The 14,280-nt window shown below is 40.3% G+C and overlaps 2 protein-coding genes across 3 annotated transcripts; one reads left to right on the forward strand and one right to left on the reverse strand.

Moving 5' to 3' along the window:
* Nucleotides 1–714: 714 nt before the first annotated feature.
* Nucleotides 715–8,576, forward strand: twf1a (twinfilin actin-binding protein 1a). Its single transcript, XM_044036730.1, has 9 exons — nucleotides 715–837; nucleotides 2,460–2,540; nucleotides 2,664–2,842; nucleotides 4,402–4,497; nucleotides 4,609–4,713; nucleotides 5,714–5,839; nucleotides 6,352–6,502; nucleotides 6,611–6,732; nucleotides 7,338–8,576. Exons 1-9 carry the CDS (start codon nucleotides 813–815, stop codon nucleotides 7,503–7,505), a joined length of 1,053 nt encoding a protein of 350 aa, XP_043892665.1. The 5' UTR covers nucleotides 715–812; the 3' UTR covers nucleotides 7,506–8,576.
* A 1-nt stretch (nucleotide 8,577) lies between these two features.
* On the reverse strand, nucleotides 8,578–13,849 carry irak4 (interleukin-1 receptor-associated kinase 4). 2 transcript variants are annotated; one of them, XM_044036728.1, is made up of 11 exons: nucleotides 13,475–13,849; nucleotides 12,099–12,244; nucleotides 11,793–11,948; nucleotides 11,183–11,343; nucleotides 11,038–11,102; nucleotides 10,816–10,930; nucleotides 10,617–10,726; nucleotides 10,333–10,519; nucleotides 9,713–9,775; nucleotides 9,082–9,246; nucleotides 8,578–8,856 (listed from the first exon to the last, which is right to left on the reverse strand). In XM_044036728.1, the coding sequence occupies exons 1-11, from the start codon at nucleotides 13,633–13,635 to the stop codon at nucleotides 8,800–8,802; spliced, it is 1,386 nt and encodes a 461-aa protein (XP_043892663.1). In that variant the 5' UTR covers nucleotides 13,636–13,849; the 3' UTR covers nucleotides 8,578–8,799. The 2 variants fall into 2 exon arrangements, with proteins under 2 accessions (XP_043892663.1, XP_043892664.1); XM_044036729.1 differs by having other exon boundaries at nucleotides 11,183–11,365; nucleotides 13,475–13,847.
* Nucleotides 13,850–14,280: the final 431 nt, after the last annotated feature.

Raw genomic sequence — 14,280 nt, forward strand, 5'->3', positions numbered from 1 at the left:
GTCTTTTGAACTTCAAACTGTTGCCACATTAAGGCAGGAGGACTGGATTTGCTATGGTGAGACGGTGGCAACACACGCGCCCTTATTTTGAAGAGGAGTTCCCATCGTTTCCGGTATGATTTTCCCTGTGTGTGTTGTGCTTGATGCAGAGATTCCCTCTGGTGTTACTATGGACGTGCTGCTATAAAATCTATTTCGTTATTTATCTATTCAAACGAGGGAAAGGAGGGCCAGGAAGCCCGGTGTCTTCCACATGTTGCAAGATTACACCAAATAAGATCCGGCTGAGCTGCAGATACTATCTCATGAGATAGCTACTATGTCATAACAATGAGATACTACTATTATCAGTCTTAATTATGAGTTTTTGATGTTTAAATATATTTCTGCACACATGAATTAATGGTTTGAAACGAACGGAAGCCAGCGGTTTACAGTGTTATGGAAGAGGATTAGGTCCACATGTGACTTTTTTTTCTTTTTAATCTCATAATTCTGTTTTATTTATTTATTTATTTGTTTCACAGTGTTTCTCCATGTGCGCGCGCGCAATAGTCTTTTACTGTTATGAATTATTTACTTTAAACTAATCCAACTAATCTAGATCTAGATTTGTCGAAATCATAGGGAGGCACTTTTAGCTCTGTGAAGTTAAAAAAAGAAAAGAAAAAAAAAAGTCATGTGACTTCGATATTGTTAAAAACGACATACTCTGGGGGCGTGGTCTCGGTGTAGTCCACTTCCTGCTTCTCTGCCCTAGTTTCCCCGACCAGCTTATTTCCAGCAGCTGTTTTATTCACCGAAAGACAATAATGTCTCATCAAACGGGCATCCAAGGTAGATACCATTCTCTGCTTCCGCTGACTTTGTGTTCATGTGTGTTGGTATGCGAGTGTGAGGCGCACAGTGAGACGAGCTCTGCTAACCTGCTGCAAATCAATTGCAACGAGAAGCTAGCATTAAGTTAGCTAGCCACTCCTAGCTAGCTCTGAGCTACCGTGATATGTCTGTCTGAACACTTGTAGGACTGTGAGATATAATCTCTGACTCAGTTCCAGTTTACGGTCCAGACAAATTACAGCTGTTGTTTTCTCTCCATATATAGATAATCTCTACAGATTAAACGCGGTAACGTTAGTTTATCTTTGTGAATGGATGGGCGACGCCTTCATTTTGACAAACTGCTGGCCTGGCAGACCGGCCGGCCGGTGTTGCTTTTAAATATGAGAACAGCACTGGAAGAACTTGTTCTGTGTTACTGTAACAATGGCTTTCAGTAAGTAACTGGTGTGTGTGTGTGAATATATCAATTCCAAACTTTATTAAGAATAAAAGAAGGTCAGTGCACAGTGTTAAAAATAAGAAACTATAGTAACTCAGCGATACATAACAATACTATATATTATACAGTAGGCCTGCATAATATCAGGAAAACATGTGATAACATTGTTAAATATTGCCATTTCATACATGTCTTCTGATAATTTAACAAATACTTAAGTGGACAGTATTAACTCTTTCTGCTCTGGTTGTGCAAATCTACCTTTTATGGTAAATTTATGGCCAAACAACATTCACAATGAACAATCTACAGTTAGTGCACTTCGACAAGTCTTAACAATATGCCAATGGTACACATATTGCACATTTTTATATTGTGGTAACAATGCATTTCAGGTATATTGTGCAGCCACCTTCATACACACAAGGACACTGACCTCTTCAAACTGAGTGAAAAACTGACTTGGCCAAACTCAGGGCAGGTTATGGCCAAATAATACTATTTTATGACACTGCCAGCTTGCACATAAATCCACAGATACAGTTTCCTAATATAATGGGTAGTCACGCCAACATTTACAAATGTTTGACTAGCACTGCACCATGTTGGCAGTTGAAGAAGATGTCTCGTCATGCCAGGATTATAAACCACATCAAACACCTGCATGTTCCTTTTTTCTTAAACATTTGCTGTATACAACAGGATGCTCTAAATATAGCTACTGTCACATTGACGAAACAGGTTTTACAAAGAAGCACATAAGCTTGCACATAGATCTCTCTTGTGTGATATCATGTGATAAATCATTAACATTGTGTTTTCAAGATGGTAAATATCATCACACCCTTTAAGAGCTATAACAGTAATCAGGAAACCTTTTTTGTCTCATCATCAGTTCGTTTGCCCACATGTAAAAACTGTCTTTTTAAAGGTAGAACATAGGGGACACATGGTAATGGACAACTTGTGATTAAACTCACATAAGAGGATAATTGTATGTTCTTTAGGTAATGTCTAACATCTGGTTGTTTCCACTGTTTATTATGGTCAGAATCCTTGATGTGGAAATGTATAATCCAGGGCTTAATATGGCAACATTGTCAAAAGAGTGTTGTTGTCAAGGAGTCATCCGTTTTAAACTGAGTCTGACCACTTCTGTGTCCTTTTTTTTCCCCAGCGGGCAATGATGTTAAGAAAATCTTTGCCAGTGCCAGGAACGGTGATGAATATCGAGTCTTAAAGATCATCATTGAGAATGGTAAGCAGTGTCCCAGATTTTTGGAGTTTGCTTCCTCTGCTAAGAAAATGCTGAGCTTACACTTGTGTGTCAAACTTCTTCAATGCATGCCTCAAATCTTTCTTGCACACATCTGCATTCCAGAGCAGCTGTCTGTGGGCACTGCCAAGAGGGCATCAAAGCAGTGGGACCAGGAGTATGATTCCTTAGTGCTGCCTCTCCTTGAGGATACAATGCCTTGCTACATTCTTTACCGGCTGGACTCAAGTAACAACCAGGGCCACGAGTGGATCTTCCTGGCCTGGTCACCGGACATTGCTAGCGTAAGAAAACTACCAGCTTTAATGAATAGCTGTCCAGACAACACAGTATTGATCATCCTCTGCTCTGATTACATGTTGGGTGGGGTTTACCACATCAAGGCAGCAATTCTTTGTATTTTGTTGAAAAAAGTGTTGACAGCAGTACATCATTCCTACTATACCTCTTGCCATTTGTTACGTAATGGGTATAATGGTGTTTTCCTAATGACACGCATCACACCCTGAACTTCATACTTTACGCCTACTGCCCATACTATTTCCAGTAGTCTTTACGCCCCGAAATAGAGAAATGATGATGGCTCTGTTTTCGTTTGAATACTCCGGGGTTGCATGTTGTTGATGAGCTGAAACTGAGCTTGTGGATTTGGTCTCAATTGTGACTAGCAGTGGTGAATACAACATGGATTACAAGTTACATGTTTTGCAAACATTTGCTTTTAGTAACAGTTTCACCTAATTATTTATGTAAGGAAAAAAAATCTTTTCAGTTCTTTGTTCTGTTTCTAGTATGCACACAAGTGTGTTATCAGGTGTGTTGGAGTGGAGGACAATTATATCTTATGCATAGGCATTTTAAAATTCTGCTTTATTAGGATGGACTTAGCCCTTAAATGGTCTTAGTTGACATGGGATTATCTCGTGCAGATAAATTACTCAGTAGCATTGTGTCTGCTGTGTTCTTGCCTCACAGGGCGTCTTCTTAATCACCGGGATCCAGTGAAACATGCAAGAACAGTTAGTCACAGCATAAACGTAAATGTTGCTTCAGCTGTAGCAAAAAGAACAATGCTGCAAAGGAGAGGCCAGTGCCACAATAAAATACCATGCAGGATATTGTTTAGCTGAGTTTAACATTCCTTCTTTGCAGCTCAATGAACAGTGCTTCAGGTTGAGGCTTGTCTGTAAAATGCAAATTCATTCCACAGCCACTGAATTCTGCTGCTGCTGCCGCTGCCTTGAATTGGTTTAGTGTGGTTATTTTATTTAAATGCTTTGATTTACTATGTCAAGTCAATTGTTTGTATGTGGCATAGAATCCATAAAAGTTTCAGAAAGCATTTCCATATCCTATGGAATGTTTTACCACTCTTATATAACTATTGAGGAATGTTTTCATAAATGAAAGGAGAAAGTATTTGTCTCCAGATGTTGTGCACCCTCAAACTAAATAATGAACCAGTGAGAGCAGGGAAAAATATTTCCTGCAAGTGGACATGGACGTAAACGGTGCACTTTGCAATGTTTATCCCTAATTGTCTCATGACGGAAGAAATGCATTCAGTACATTTGTCAGAACTGAAGGATATGCACAATTTGCACAAATCACGTTGTTTATTTACATGAAAATTACACATGAGTCACCTTAGTCACTGAAGACTTTGATAGAATCAAATCAAGTATGAGGCACAATTTCCATTTCTAAGTTTCTTCATCCACAAATCCATAATAAATATTAATTACAAAGCAAAAACTTGGAATATAGAAATGAATTATAAGCAAATAATTATAGGTAATAATATATATAATGACAAGTGTGTTTTTTTTGTTATCGTAAATAGGTGCGAGAAAAAATGTTGTATGCTGCTACAAGGGCCACACTGAAGAAAGAGTTTGGAGGCGGCCACATCAAGGAGGAGATTTTCGGTACCACAAAGGTCGGTCAACACTTGATATTGTGTGAAATGCTTGTTTATAAAAGCTTGATCAGCACTCTGTAGTTCACGACTAGTTCTGCCATGTGAATGTGCCATTTTGTCGGTTCACAGGATGATCTGAATCTTAGTGGATACAGGAAATACATGACCTCACAGGCGGCTCCCTTGCCCCTTACTGCGGCAGAGGAGGAACTGAGACAGATTAAACTACAGGAGGTAAAAATACACACAAACATGTAATTGAGGGCTCATATGCTCCGAGGAAATGATGTACTCAACAGTTCTTGTGTACCACAGATACGATCACATCTTGACATGTGCGGCTTGCAGTGTTTATGAAGTGGGTGAGAGTTTGACGTGCTGTCTTTTCAGTTCTACAAACGGAAAGTCCTTAAATCCTTTTCTGCTGTTCATTCTGAGTGTGTGAGCTGTAAATGTGACCTGAAAGCATAACGGTGGAGAAACAACAAAGACCAAAAGTCAGCAGCCGTGCATCTGCACATATGCTTGTCTGGCACTATCAACTGATTGTAAAGATGCTGATGCATTAGAATGACTGGATGTTGGCATGGATGGATCTATTAGGCTTGTGCAGCTCATCCTCATGGCACCACAATATGGCACCTTGAATCTTGATTTTATCTGTTTTGACTTTGGAAGTGACCTGTATTCGTTTTGCACTTCCAGTCCGCCATGTCACCAAGAACTGTCTTTCTTACCATATATGGACGCGCTCTGTGTAGTGCTGCTATCCCTCTCCAAAGCTTGAGAGAAATAGGAAGTGAGGTTTGTGCTCATCCCACTTGATCAGCTGCTGAAGGGAGATAATATAGCATTAATCTGTTCTGTCTGAGTAAAAAAGAGAGTTTGAAAAACGTATAATTCCCAGGGCTTGTAAATGACTTCGACTTCCTGCCTTTTCCTAAGCAGATGTATAAAAGACCTGCCATCCTATTTGATAAGCAAGGTGGCAGCATCAAAGGCTCAGTCATGTTTGCGTGGAATTTCATTTCGTGGAAACAGGGCTCTAAAAATAGATGCAGCAATCCATCAGTGTAATCCTTCTAGCATTTTCAGATTTCTGTGATTTTCATGGCGGTGCCACGTCACTTTAGACTCAAGCACCGTGTGTGTAATCGGCAGATGGTAGCACTCGTAAACCACCGCGCGCCTCATTTCTGTATTTCTCTGGTACGTTTGTGGTGTTTTTTTTCAGGTGCAGACGGACATCGGTGTGGACACCAAGCAGCAGACTCTGCAGGGAGTGGCTTTCCCTCTTCACAGAGATGCCGTTGCAGCACTCGAACGTTTTAGAGACAAGGAGATTAATTATGTACAACTGGTGAGTTGCCGAGAGAAAAGCCTCAGTAAAAGTTGTTTTGTTTTCTGTTTAATCTTGTCTCTTTTTTTTGAGATGTGGTGACGTTTTAATCTGTAGTTGTTTTTTTCCAGACTGACACAATGCATTGTTTTGCCCAAAAGCCTTTGCCATTCTCATTGAAAATCAGAAGGTTGATGTCACATGATCAAATCAGTAGAACGACAAAGGAACAATTGTGTTACAACTTTGTGCCTTGTCTCGTTTCTCTTTTGTTATGGAGCACAAAACCTTGTAGGGAAAGCAGTTTATTGTGTGAACAGTAACAGCCTGCTTTGTGCAGCTGCTGAGTGAGTGAGAGTGTAACCGAGGCACACCTGATATTTTAGGGAAAGGGATTGTCATTATTATTGAATGCTAATGCGGTTATTATTCACCGTCCACAGCCAGATTTTCATGATTGTAGTGGTATTCAAAGCAGAGGCGTTGTGATTACAAGCGGTTTAAAGGTAACATTTTATTTCCATTGTCAACAGGAGGTAGACTCTGATCATGAGCTGATTCGGTTGTGCAACACTGAGCCGACAGAGCTGAGAGACCTGCCTAAGAGAATCCCAGAGGAATCTGCACGTTACCACTTCTTCCTTTACAAACATTCCCATGAAGGCGACTACTTGGAGTCCACAGGTAAGTGGACTCTCACGGGTTATGACACACCCTTTTTATTCCTGCACGTTTTTTTTGTTGTTTTTTTAATCACTGTTCTCATTGTTCTTTTGTTTTTTCTCTCTGCAGTCTTCATTTATTCTATGCCCGGGTACAAGTGTAGTATCAGAGAGAGAATGCTGTATTCCAGCTGCAAAAATCCTTTGGTTGACATGGTGGAAAATACTCTCAATATTGAGATTGAGAAAAAGGTAGGACAAATGTAATCATGCGGGACATGGTGGAGTAGCCAGGCACAAACATTTAGGACACTGCATTTAGTTCCACTCATTTGGATAACCTCAGCAAAGTGTTATCCCCTCACCTAAACCAGTTGATGCCTAACCTTAGGAATGAGGTTCTGCCTCTTTAGGACCAGGTGTTGGTCCCTGTGAGGACTACTGGTCCTGACAGAGTAACTGTGTGTGTCACATATGGTCATAAAGAGGTTACAAATACAAGAACACTCCTCAGTCGGACCTTCTTTGACATACTTGCATTGTTCTGAAGCAAGGCAAGTGGATGTCATGTGTACAAGTAAAGGGCAACACAACTTGTTAATCAAAACTGTTTCATTAGAATCAAATTTAAAGTAGCTGTCTGGATTGACGTGTAGCTCCTGCTCATTTGAACAGAACTGGATAATTATTTAAACATTGGAGAACAAAGACTGTGTGTGTGTGGTTCATTCAGCCTGAACAACTGAACAAATTAGTGGTTAGAATGCACATTATATTCAAATGTAATGATGGCCTGCTTTTCTTTGTCATACATACATATACGATCATCTGCTCAAAGTTCTTTTTCCTGTTTTCAGCTGGAGATTGATAATGGTGACGATCTGACCAGTGATTTCATGTATGAGGAGGTGCATCCCAAGCAGCATGCACATAAACAAATCTTTGCCAAGCCCAGAGGCCCCACAGGGAAGAGAGGTGGCCGGCGTATCACCCGACCACCTACTGAGGGAAAGGAGGAAGACTAAACACAGACCTCAGCTCTCGATCACCACCGCCCTGCACATGCTCCACAGTGGAACATTCCTGCGATGGGGGGGGGGAATTCATATTTGACACACTTGTTTTAAAGAATAAAGACAAAATTACCCACACGTCACCCAGAGACCCAGCTATGCACGCCAAGGATAACTGAGCAATGACACACACCAGACTTTCCATTTGTAGCTTGCCAAATGGAAGCATACGGTATTAATGTATGTTAATGTGTTGACAAAGATGACTTTACAGTGATTCAAAGAGGCCCAACAAGTTTAGTTTGAGGTCTGGACGTCATTGCCAGCTTTAAGACTTAAAAAAAACGTAGTGACTGTGAACTTGCGCCAATATGATGACATTCCCCCACTTTTGAGTTCACGTGCTCGATTTCTTAACCTGCATTCCTTAAGCTTCTGTTGATTAATGTCTCCATTTTTAATGTGTCTCTACATTTGTCTCCCAACAATGAGGTGCTCCAAAGTGGAAAGGATATAATTATCCCAGTGGTGTCTGTTGATTCAATTAACAGTGCATTTTATATTGACTATTGACTTCTTTTTTGATATAACTGTGGTTTACATGGAAAAAAAAAACAAATCATCTGCTGAGAAACTTATTTTTCTATGCAAGTGCTGTAACTGTACATATTGTAGCTGTGTGATGCTCTATGATTAAGAAACAGTCTGGTCTGTTGTGGAAATGGTCGGTGTCATTGAGGATCACAGTGGAATGAATCAGGGCTTCCAGAAATATTACATCAAAACACCTCAGATTGACAAAGAGGAGGCGACGCATGCTTTACTCTTCCCCATCCAAGAGGGAAAGTCAAGCAAAGCGAGGGAGTCCTGTAAGTACCTTCATCGTCATATTGCCACATCCACTGGTCTGCTGATTACTATTAGGCGAACTACTAAGCTCACCTCATTTTAAAAAGAAAAAAAGGGAAACCCCTTTCTAGTCATTTGTGTCATAACAAAACAAAACTCATGTTTGGTCTTAATTGTTTTCTTACAAATCTTTCTTTTAAAAGAGGAAAAATAAAAAAAAATATTTAAATCACACTTTTTGTCACACTCATTTTATTCCTTTTACAATCAACGCAAAATAGCAACACTGACGGGGAAATACTTGTCCGCCGTTAACATGCTGAGACATGCTAAAACACGGGACTGTTCAAAGTATTTCACATTAGATTTGTAACAGAACGGTAAGGTTAAACAAAAATGGTCTTTCCCAATTAAGAAACCTTTGTTTCTTTGGCTTTCTTGTATCTTCTCTTGGATGTTATGCCTGAAGATCCAGTGAAATGCTTTTGACAACCCCTTCAACTTTGGACAGGATCTGTTAAGACAAATGATCTTTAATAAAAAAAAATGTAATACAGAAAAAAGACAATAAATGAAAAGGAATTTGTGATCCACAGTAAACTAATACTACTGCCATTAAAACACATTCTTCCCAGAAGATGCACTTTAATGTTCATTTTCTTTGAAGAACAATGTATGGCTCACGTGCATGTGCAGAATGCATTATTTAAAGATTATTGTGTGTCCTTCCTCACTGTACCTGTGTGATGACTGGCCTTTTGTTTTTCATCTCATGAAGGCAGCTACAAGCCAAAGTGTAGACGATCTTCACCTGATTCAGCTCCCAGTCTGACATCTTTTTGTCTATGATGTCCTCCAGAGTCAGCTCCTCTTCTTCATCATCGATATCATACCTAAGCTCCAGCTGAAGTGAAGCGAAACCACACCAAAGGTGAGTAAACTTTAACACAGTATGTATGAAGCGTTGGTTAAATTTAAAATTTAAGGGGGAAAAAGAAACCTGTGTTATCTGTTCTAGTTTATAGGATTTGTTGGCCTGGATATTCTAACTAAATAAATACCTAAATATCCAACTAAATAAGAGTACAACATGGCAGACTTTGTTGAAAGGGAACCAACTCCCTGAATACAAACTAGTTTTCTTCATTTTCAGGTGATAATAAAACACATTTATAAATATTGCATTCACTGTCTTGTTGATAAATCCCCCAGAGATCCTACACAATGGACCTTTAAGACAGCTTAAGTTACTTTAATGACGACTAACTGATGATACTCCCTCACTAATAGTCTCTAATAAGATGTCATCGCAAACTGACGCTTGATAACCTCACAGCTTCACAGAGAGAGCCTCTTTTGTGCGTGCTTACCAAGAACTGTGGCTCCCGGTTTTCACTGGCTGGCGGGAGTCCAGACAATATTTCTAGCAACACCTGTAGACGGCAGAGAGACGTGCGGTTAATCACATGACTCTGGACAAAAAGAAAACCTTTATTGCCTCACCGTTTGCCAAGTACCTCGACAGACATCGCAGTGTTTCCACAGCTGCCCTATTAAGACGTACAGTATGAGCCATATGGAAGGTCAGGCAGGTTTTATACAAAGGCTGATCCTGTAAATCATTCAACCACTGTCATGCACAAAATAATAAACGGGGAAAGAAAAGGGTACGTGAACCCTCTGGAATGACCTAATTTGTTCCAAATATGTGATCTGACCTTCATTACCCTGTGGTTTCATTTAATTTTCTGCTCATATACTGTATGTTGTAGATGGTGTTTTATAAAAACAGGAAATAGAAACTAACCAAGCAGCTGACTAAGTAAGTAATACAAAATGCATTGTATATTTTACATCAACGGCTACAGTCAGTAGTAGGAGATCTTTGCCTCCCAAATGCAGAGCTGTGTTCTATATACAACGCACCTGCAGTTTCTCCTTTCCTGGAATAAAATCCCTCATTGTGTGTGTGTGTGTGCAGAGAATGTACCACTCCAAAGCTGAAGACATCGGATTTTGGAGTGATCTCTCCTCTGAGGGCCTCAGGTGCCATGTATGCTCGGGTCCCCACGACCCTCTCTGTCATCACGGTTGTCGACGTGCGTTTAGCCGACGCTCTCGTCAACCCAAAATCGGAGATCTTCGCCACAAATCTTTCATCTAGCAAAATATTTGCACTAACAGGGAAAAAAAGAGAGAGAGAGAGATTATGACTACTCCCCTTTGACTACATCGACAACATATTATTAGTTTTATCCAAGTCTCTGTATGCACCTTTTAACATCTCTGTGGACGTGATGGTTGCTGTGCAGATACTCCAAGCCTCTTGATGTCCCTTCAGCAATCAAGCATCTCTGTTGCCACGACAGTGGAGGACTATAGTCCTACAAGGACAAAAGACGGAACAAACTGAACCCTCTGTAGGACATTTCAACCACTAGAGAGAAGTGAGTGTTTTGTGGGTGGTGATTACCAAACAGGCTAGTCGGTCCAGCAAAGAACCATTGGCCATAAAGGCATAAACCAAACATGGGTACTGTCCGTCACATGAAAATCCAACCATGTCAACCAAATTCTCATGTTTCAACCTGTGGAACAAAACATTCTCATCAAATACATTCATCCTAACGTAACATTAACCGAGACGACGAAATAATTTAACATTTTAGGAAACGTTTTTAGTTTTTAAACTTACAATTTCAGAGTTTGGATCTCTTGGTGGAACTGAACTTGCAGCTCATCAGGTGAAATGTCATCCACCTAAATGACATAACGTGTCGTGATTCCCGATATCTAAAATTGGTCAATTGGGAGCTCGGTGTGAAATATTTAGTCCTTACTGGATTGAGCTTTTTCACAGCGACAGGTTTATCATTCAGGAGGCCTTTGTACACGATGCCAAAGCCTCCCTCTCCGAGTCTGCTGCCACCGTCTGACATGGGCCGGTCATCAAAGTTGCCAGTAATCTCCATCAGCTCATTGTACAAGAAACTGGAGAAACCTAATGAGGGACACACATAAAACTGCCATGCTCAGTTTAGTTGTAAAGGCCTCACTGCTGCCATCTTTTGACCAAATTATGTTAAACCACAAGGTTCAAAAAGATGCAGCATCATTTTTTCGGCATCTGTTTACTAACTGACATTATTTTTTTGACTTGTATCTCCTCGGTTTTAAGAGTTAAGTACTTTTTAGTGTCCTTTTTTTAGGCAAAATATCTGAAAACCTCTTCCACCACTGCTTGTCTAACCAATGGTAATAGTATTAATAGTAGCAAAGGTTTAATCCAAACCAAAGGTTGTGTAAGTGGAGGCTTTTAACAGATTATGACAGTTAGTTTGTGCCTCTGCCATGCAGATCATCTTGTACTTGTAAAAGTCACATACCAGATATTATGTCAACACAACGTTTGTAAAACAGCGATAAACCCTGATATGAATTTGCATCCACCTTCATCTGCTGGTTTGCTTCCCTCCTTTTGAGTTTGTGGCGGCAGAACATGGCTGAGAGGTGGCAGCTGTGTGTCTCTCTCTACCAGTAGTCTGGTTGGAAGTTCAGTGTCTGCTGGAGAGGGGGACACTATCTGTACCGAGGGAGGCTCTTCCACTGTGTGTGATTTAAAGAGAAGAGACAGTAAAAAAAAGAAGTGAAGTATTTACAAGTTATGTGATTGTGAACTGAGCTGAAAAAATAGAGGCTGTAGGCTTATCATACAATCTGTGGTAATTACGTGAAAGTGATTTTCATAAATCGTACCAGGTAGCAGAAGAGAAGCAGCAGCCAGTAACTTATGACTCCTCAAAATGTCCACAAGATCACCCACTGTGCTGTTGGTGGTGCCCCAGTCATTGAGAAGCTCATCTGTGGGGCTTCTCCCCTGGGCAACAAGGTCCTCGAATCTCCTGGAATGATGGATGGTGGACAAACATATGGGCAGGCAGCTCTGTTACATGTTCTGGTACAATATACCAATACATACCACCATCTATAAAAACTGGGAATGCAATGAATAATCAATTCATTACAAATTAACTGCAGACTGTTTTAATAATAGATTAATCCGTTGCACTTTTCTGGACAGATGTTGTTCCTGGAATCTGTTGAAGCCACTCTTCCAGTTCTGGGGTTACAGCTCCTAGTGTTCTGATCACCCCTGGGACCAGAGATGTCTTTACTCCCCACATCTTCTCTAGCTCCTCTCTCAGCCCTTGATATTTCTCAAGCTTCTCATGTCCCTTCTTCTTCTTGATGTTGCTGCCGCTTGGGATTGCCACATCCATCACTACTGCCCTCTTCTGCTGCTTTATCAACAACCACTATGTTTGGTTGATTAGCCACCACCAGTTTGTCTGGCTGGATCTGGAAGTCCAATAGGATATTAGCCCTGTCAGTCTAAACCACCTTTGCAGCCGGCCTTCCATCTTGACCCTGGGACCTCCAGTCAATACTCAGTGCAGATGTTCTCGTACAATCGGGGCATCTTTACACGGCCTACACTTTGGGTCCTACCTCATATATTTATCATTTTTTTTAAAGTAATTTTTATTTATTTGTCTACATTGTAGATTAACACTGAAGACATCCAAACAATAAAGGAGCGCATGGAATTATGTAGTAAAAAGTGTGTGTGTGTGTGTGTTAAATAAACCAAAATGCTTTAGCTTTTTTAGACAGCTTGTGCAAAACTCTTGGCATTCTCTCAATCAGATTTATGAGGTACAATAGTGACCTGTTATGGACCAAACATCTGACCAATTAATTGATTGACAGATTAACAGATAGTGAAAATAATTAGTGATAATTAGATTGTGAATAAATAATGAGTTAGACCAATTATTATTTCAACCTAGCAGAATGTGCGTTTCTCGATTTGAACAGGCAAACTACAACATCGTTTCTGGCATTTGAAGGCCACCGTAGTTCCCCGATGTGCTTGGGAAAGGGTGGTCCTCCATTCCATGCAATATTTAATTTTACTTTTAAAAGTCATTGATTCTGACACACTGAGCCATTGAGTAATTTTGTGTGTTATTTTTTCTTTAAAGATAATGACAATAGTAATAATAATAATAATAATAAACTGGTAAAGACGAGTCAACCAATAAAAAGAATCGTTAGTTGGAGTAACCCACCTCACATGAAGCTGGGTGTACCTGATCTCCCCACTCGGCTTCCGTATGGACATGCATACCTCTTTCCACCTGTGCTGAGGATCCAAAAAGTCGGACAATTTGCGACGTAAACTGAAACTGATGTTTCGAATGTAAGTAGCGGAAGTTACTGAGTTGCTCATAGCCCAACGACAGGTCGGACTACAGAGGGTGTAGTTTACCCGACAGCTACACTGACATACTGTTAAAGTCACAGAGCGAGAGACAGCTGAAAGATGTTTGTTATCTTCCACTGACAGCACATGAGAACCAAAACAGCGACTAAACCACACCAGTAAAGTGTGTGTCTTTCCCGAAATTTTGCAACTTCCTTAAACGTAACAGAAGCAGCGCCGACAGTCTCCACCTACATAGCGGAAATAAAGGCAGTGGGAGCATTAATATGACTTCTGCTGTGTGTGTGTGCTCTTTATGTGAGCCAGGACACCTTATCACCACATTGTAAAATACACATGTTCCCCAAGGTTTTGTTATTATCATTATTATTAGAGACAGAAACGGGTGAAACTGACTGAGAGGCTGTGGCTGTTTATAAGTTCCTACAACGCCCCCCTGTGGACAGAAACAAACACTTCACTCTATGAAACCACATGTGAACATGCAAGTACATAAATATAAGTCTTATTCAAGGCCACAGAAAACACAATAATTATGTTTTGATATTTTCAACGAACATATGTATTCAATTTCTGCCAATAAACCCTCCTAAATGTCACACAATAGACCTTGAGAAGCAAGGGAACTTGTTTGTTTTTATATAAATAAAA

The sequence above is a fragment of the Solea senegalensis genome, linkage group LG10 (genome assembly GCF_019176455.1).
Source record: "Solea senegalensis isolate Sse05_10M linkage group LG10, IFAPA_SoseM_1, whole genome shotgun sequence".
Taxonomy (NCBI): Eukaryota; Metazoa; Chordata; class Actinopteri; order Pleuronectiformes; family Soleidae; genus Solea; species Solea senegalensis.

Coding starts and splice junctions, on each gene's coding strand:
- twf1a (XM_044036730.1), top strand. CDS start 813: ATGTCTCATCAAACGGGCATCCAAG. Junction 4,498..4,608: donor AGATTTTCGGTACCACAAAG/GTCGGTCAACAC, acceptor GTCGGTTCACAG/GATGATCTGAATCTTAGTGG. Junction 5,840..6,351: donor AGATTAATTATGTACAACTG/GTGAGTTGCCGA, acceptor CATTGTCAACAG/GAGGTAGACTCTGATCATGA.
- irak4 (XM_044036728.1), bottom strand. CDS start 13,635: ATGAGCAACTCAGTAACTTCCGCTACTTACATTCGAAACATCAGTTTC. Junction 10,931..11,037: donor GAGATCCAAACTCTGAAATT/GTAAGTTTAAAA, acceptor TTTGTTCCACAG/GTTGAAACATGAGAATTTGG. Junction 9,776..10,332: donor ATGTCTTCAGCTTTGGAGTG/GTACATTCTCTG, acceptor TGCCGTCTACAG/GTGTTGCTAGAAATATTGTC.